Raw genomic sequence first — 5,634 nt, 5'->3', positions numbered from 1 at the left:
AAAGCTTGAATGAAGCCAAGCCCAGCCAGTTAGACCTGTAAGAAATCTGGAAAGGTTTGCTAGCTCCTCCCACTGTTCCTCCTCTTCCCTCTCCCGCGTCACAAAGTTGCCCTCTGCTGGACAAAACTGTGTATTACATATGTGTGCGTGTGCTGTTGTTGTACAGGTGAACTAATTCCAGTTAGTTCTTAGTCTTACATTAAAATTTGAAAACACAAAACAATCTTGACTTTTCATTGTATGTTTCAAATGCTGATTAGATTTAATTTGCGTGTGTGTTTTTCACGAGTTAACCAATGGAAAACCATATGTGACATTAATTTTCAAAGCAGCATCACTTCTGACTTTACTGTATGTGTGTCAAAATGTTTTAAACGTGATCATAAACATGGATAAACACGTCTGTCCAGTTCAACTAACACACTGGAATACACTGAATACACTCCTCATGGAGGAATGCTATTGAGCAAGTTGAGATACGCGATCACTGTGTTTCAGTGGGTCACAAAGACTTGAAAGGAGCGAGAACGACATGCATGTTCAGGTAGTCCCCAGGTAGCACATAAGGTAAGAATACATTTAAGAAAGAAAAACGCACATATGTTAAAATGCGTCGCTGTAGTATCCTTTAATCAGCCGCCTTTTCAGTTCAGTTTGAGGCACGTAAATATTTACTGTACTGTACATACAGATTTGCTGGATCTTACATGCCACGGCGACATTTGTTTTTGCGTCTTTCTGTGGGAATGAAAGCAGAGGCACGGCACTGAATGTGTCACACAGGTGCGCAGCACAGACGGCTGCTATAAAAAGGACGATGGGGCAGGAAGAAATGCATCCGAACCACACAACTCCCCATATTTCACCAGTACCCAGCAAACCTGTATTTCCTGGTTACTATTCACTCATCCCTTTGGTTGTGCTCATACTGATTGGATGTATAGTGGCAGTGGTAAAAATGTTTATTTACTTCTGCACAATTCACTTTCAAAATGATGTCTTACACATCTATTATAATTGCACTTCTGTTTGGCTTGTGCTTCTCTTTAGGTTGTTTATATCAGAAGAAAAATGAGGTAACTCCTGAAGTTGAAGCATCATCTTGAGCTCGGTTTGGGCTCTTTTATGTTCAGGTTTCTCTTTCTCTTTTTTTCAGATTGGATGATTTGCGGCATAGGTTGATTCCTTTGTACAGCTACGACCCTGCAGAGGAACAGGAAGACTGGGGTGATGCTGGCAGGGAGGATGAGGATGCGGAGCTCAATGTAGGCTCATTCTTCTAGTAGATTCAGATGAGTTAGAACGAGACTTTATATGTTTGTTTTGATTTTCATTTATGTACTGTCACCATTAAGAATCTTTGAGTTCAGTATTAAAGCTTCTGTTTCCAATTGGCAGCCACCCAAAAGAAAGTTGACAAAGTATGGGACAAAAGAGCTCAAGTAGATTGAGTCCAATAAACTCGACTGGTTGTTATGTAGCACTTTTCTGCTCTACTTGAGGACTCAAACCACTTTATACTACAAACCTCATTCATTAAAACAGCATTTTTTTCTATGCGGATGTGCTTTCTAACATTCACACTCTAATAAACGCATCAGAAGGAACTTAAGGATCTTTCTTAAGGAGTCTTTTAAGGACAATGGAACACCCAGTGATTTGAACCACAAACCTACACACTGGTAGACAACCCACACTATCTCCAGAACCACAGGCACCCTAAACTGGGTGGAAATAGATAGCCACAGAATGAAAGGGACACCATTAATACAAATACAATATTTCCATCTATCTAAGTACTTATGATGGCATGTTGGAGATTTAGAAACATGCCCAAGCGCTCCTTGGCATGCAGGGATTGAACCACCAACCTCCTGATTAGTAGATAACATTCACTACAAATACAGGGCCTTTTAAAACTACACCTGTCCATGTTAATTGGTAAATTTCTATAATCAGTCACATACAACAGCTCTTGTATCATTTGTTACCATGTTAGCATCTTGCTAACAATTTGAACTGTAAGTTATTCTTCAGCTGTACTTTTTCTGCAGCTAGCGGCGTCTGTCATTTATTGTCTACTGATTTGCTTTGACTGGTTAATACTTCTATTTGAATCTGTTTGAACTGTGCATGTGCTCCCTTTCTCATTCTTGGGCTAACTATTTCTGCCCATTACTTTTGTGTGGGCTGTGATCCATGAGGTAGCATGGGTTGTCTACCAGTTCCAAGGTTGGTGGGTTAAATCCTTAGCTGCTCCAGTATCTTCCAAAGAATCCATGGGAAAGATACTGAACTGCAAAGTCCTCCTGATGTACTCATTTGAGTGTGAACATTAGATAGAAAATGCGTAAGCGTAGGGAAACAATTACTATTGTGGATGAGGCTTATAGTATAAAGTTCTTTAAGTGTTTAAGCAGAGTAGAAAAGTGCTATATAAGAACCAACTAAATTTGATTCGTACTTTAAAATGTCACCTTCAGTACCCCTGTGTATGATTCACTGAAGTACATCACCAGTCACATAAGTTTTAACACTTCGATTACATATTTTCAACTTCACACTCGTACCCTCATTTCCTGTCATACACGTGGGTGGTAGTGACCATTTCAGCTTATGTAGAATTTGATTTTCTTCACAGGAACCTTTGTACAAGAAGGCACAGCTCACCATTTCCTCTGGCTACGCAACATGATCACAAATTTCAGAAGAAACTCATTTAGGCAAATAAATCTTTATTTGCTGTACATGCTGCACAGCAGCAGCTTGTTGCCTGGATTCAAAGTGTATATAGAGGTTGTGGTTGAAACGTGACTTAAAGCAAACACCAGATGGCAATGTAACACTGCCTTTTTTCTTTCTTTTTACCTCAGCTGAAATTATTTTTTTAATAGGCTGCACAGAGTTTTATTTTAAAGGACAAAGCAAATGTTCTTCCTTTGCAATAAACTGGAAGTTTTAAGTTTGAAAGGTGTTTGTGTGAATTCGTGTGTTTCTTCTTTCACATGTGTGCGCAATGACATTTTAAAGACACACCTGTTTCTGATTAGCAATCAGAAGCTGGCGTTTTAAGGTTGCTTGAGTGGACACGTTCTCACGTTTGGTGGGATTTTACAGACAAAGATGGGATCGCAAAGAAAGACCAGGTGAACAGCACATGCATGCAAATAACTAAGAACCATAAATGCCTTTAATTGAAATATTATTTCAGTATGTATTGTTTTGGTGTGAATTCACATTAGTCTGGGTATCCATCTGTTTAGTCCATGCTGCTTCTTGATCTCCATCCTGCTGGTCTCAGCTGCGATCCTCCCAGCACTGGCTCTAGATAGCCTGCTGTGCTACTACTGTCCTCTGCAGCAGAAAAGCAAGCCCTGCCCCCAAACCACCAGCCAGTGTATGCCCGACCAGCGCTGCGCCATCTCCACAGGCAACTATGGCTTCTTCCACATCTTGTCTTCTCAGGGCTGTGTGGACAGTAAACTCTGTGGCTCCCATAAAGTCATCTCTTACCAGGGAGTCAAATACAATGTCAGCTACACATGCTGCTGTAAAAATCAGTGTAACATCCCGCCCAAATCTGACAGCAATCTGAAGAAGCTACTGGATTTGATTGCATTAAAGGTTGATCATGTCGGGAACACAGATGGTCTTAAGGAAGAGCCTTTGGATTCATGTCCAAAGAACACAAGAACAACAATACCTGTCACTGATGCATAGGTACCTGTATTGTTGAAGACTGGGGAGAGTCCTGTTAGCCACTGGCACTTAAATCTTCAGAAGATGAAAGGCATTCAGTCAAATGTCTAAATCTCAGTCATTACTTTAAAAAAAGTTTGTATATATTTAAAAAAAAAAAAAGTATGATGTATTGTGTGACTTGTATTTATGCGCCAGAGAGATGGACTTGTCAACCATCTTTCTGTAATCCCTATTTCCATATACATGTGTTTAAAAAATAAAAGCGCTGGTATGATCAAGCTTCTGTTGGTGTAGCTGCTCTGTGTGAATTTAACAAGCAGGTATAATCGAAGGTGTGGCCTGTACAGCTGGAGTCAGTGATGAGATTGGAGTTCAGCAGGAGAAGCTCTGAAATGTTTTGGCTGGACTTAAAATCTCTTAAATGAGGTGAGACTGTGCGAAGAAGTCTGGTGAGGAACTTTGTCGCATGGAGTCACACAAACCACCTGCAACTCAACACCTCAAAGACTAAGGAACTGGTTGTGGACTTTGGGAGGTCCAGAGAAGGTCCACTGCCGGTTCAGATAGAGGGGGAGGAGGTGGAGGTGGTCTACAAGTACCTCGGGCTGTGGGTGGACAATAAACTGGACTGGTCATGCAACACAGAGCACCTGTATAAAAAAGCCCAAAGCCGACTGTACTTCCTCAGGAGGCTGAGGTCTTTTAACATCTGCAGGAAGCTCCTGAGGATGTTTTACCAGTCAGTGGTTGCTGGAGTACTTTTCTATGCTGTGGTGTGCTGGGGGAGCAGCACAGCAAAGGAGGACTCATCCAGGCTGGAGAAACTGATCAGGAAGGCTAGCTCTGTGGTCGGCATGAAGCTGGACACTCTGGTGACAGTGGCAGAGAAAAGGACATTAAAGAAACTGATGGACATTATGGACAATGCTGGGCATCCTCTGCACACGGCCATAAACAATCAGAAGAGTCTGTTCAGTGACAGGTTGCTTCTCCCAAAGACAAGAACTAACAGACTTAAAAACTCCTTTGTCCCACACGCCATCAGACTGTTTAACTCCTCTCTGGAGGGGAGAGGGAGGGGAAACAGGAGGACAAAGGAGGGGGGAACAACTAAGCTGTAGTGCCTCTTCACCTCACTGTGCAATACCTTTTGTGCAATACTTTTGTTAATAGTCAATGGTGCAATAGACCTCAATACTTGAAATGTGCAATTCACTTGTATTTTTATTTTTTATTCCTATTTATTCTATTTATCCCCTTTGTATATTTTATTTATATTTGTCTCTGTATTTGTGTGTGTGTGTGTATATGTTACTCTGTAACTTCTGTCGGTGCTGTGCCTTTGGAAAGCGAATTTCCCAGAGGAACCCACCCGAGGGATTAATAAAGTTTTATCTTATCTTATCTTAAGCTTCACGCTAAAATTGTTCCTGCATTTTATCGTCAATGCTGGAAGTAGTCTGAATGTGATTATCAGAGGAAATCCTTCACACCAATACAAGAAATGGTGAAATTTCATACTTACTGCACAGCTGTACAAGTTGACCGGTTTTAAAGATGATAGCTGTGAAGATGTTGTTCATCTGTTTAATATAATGGATTTAAATGGCACTCACTTTGTTTCATGAATGAAAATAATAGCACAGAAAAATTCAGCAGCAATGTTTCTTTCCAGTAATTACGACCCATTATGACATTTTATCTGTGAGCTATTTAACGTGGTAAATATAGTATCTAAATTCAGCCTTTACCAAACAATAGAAACTTGCAGCTAACTAACATGTAAATTCGGCTAAGGGGCCAGTGACTTATGAATCCTGTCACTTTCACTTTTCAGCCTCTTACCAGGTGCTTCACTCTGCACAGCATTACAGTTTGTTGGGAAAAAATGGCTTCTATGAAACTGTGGAAAGATGTTGGTACTGAGGTTTT

The 5,634-nt window shown here is 40.8% G+C and overlaps 2 protein-coding genes across 4 annotated transcripts; both read left to right on the top strand.

The window, feature by feature from the left end:
- The first annotated feature begins 499 nt into the window (after positions 1 to 499).
- On the top strand, positions 500 to 2,939 carry LOC147324898 (uncharacterized). 3 transcript variants are annotated; one of them, XM_086302385.1, is made up of 5 exons: positions 500 to 567; positions 754 to 952; positions 1,051 to 1,076; positions 1,157 to 1,265; positions 2,642 to 2,939. In XM_086302385.1, the coding sequence occupies exons 2-5, from the start codon at positions 818 to 820 to the stop codon at positions 2,693 to 2,695; spliced, it is 324 nt and encodes a 107-aa protein (XP_086158511.1). In that variant the 5' UTR covers positions 500 to 567; positions 754 to 817; the 3' UTR covers positions 2,696 to 2,939. The 3 variants fall into 3 exon arrangements, with proteins under 3 accessions (XP_086158511.1, XP_086158509.1, XP_086158510.1); XM_086302383.1 differs by having other exon boundaries at positions 506 to 567; positions 692 to 952; positions 2,642 to 2,938; XM_086302384.1 differs by lacking the exon at positions 500 to 567 and having other exon boundaries at positions 578 to 952; positions 2,642 to 2,938.
- A 65-nt stretch (positions 2,940 to 3,004) lies between these two features.
- On the top strand, positions 3,005 to 3,985 carry LOC147324897 (protein Bouncer-like). Its single transcript, XM_086302382.1, has 2 exons — positions 3,005 to 3,146; positions 3,264 to 3,985. The coding sequence occupies exons 1-2, from the start codon at positions 3,124 to 3,126 to the stop codon at positions 3,718 to 3,720; spliced, it is 480 nt and encodes a 159-aa protein (XP_086158508.1). The 5' UTR covers positions 3,005 to 3,123; the 3' UTR covers positions 3,721 to 3,985.
- Positions 3,986 to 5,634: the final 1,649 nt, after the last annotated feature.

The sequence above is a fragment of the Aulonocara sp. 'chitande type north' Nkhata Bay genome, linkage group LG7 (genome assembly GCF_057382095.1).
Source record: "Aulonocara sp. 'chitande type north' Nkhata Bay isolate Kocher_YH1m ecotype deep benthic linkage group LG7, A_spYH_male_GT1.1, whole genome shotgun sequence".
Taxonomy (NCBI): Eukaryota; Metazoa; Chordata; class Actinopteri; order Cichliformes; family Cichlidae; genus Aulonocara; species Aulonocara sp. 'chitande type north' Nkhata Bay.
This window is presented reverse-complemented; position numbering and strand designations above follow the sequence as displayed.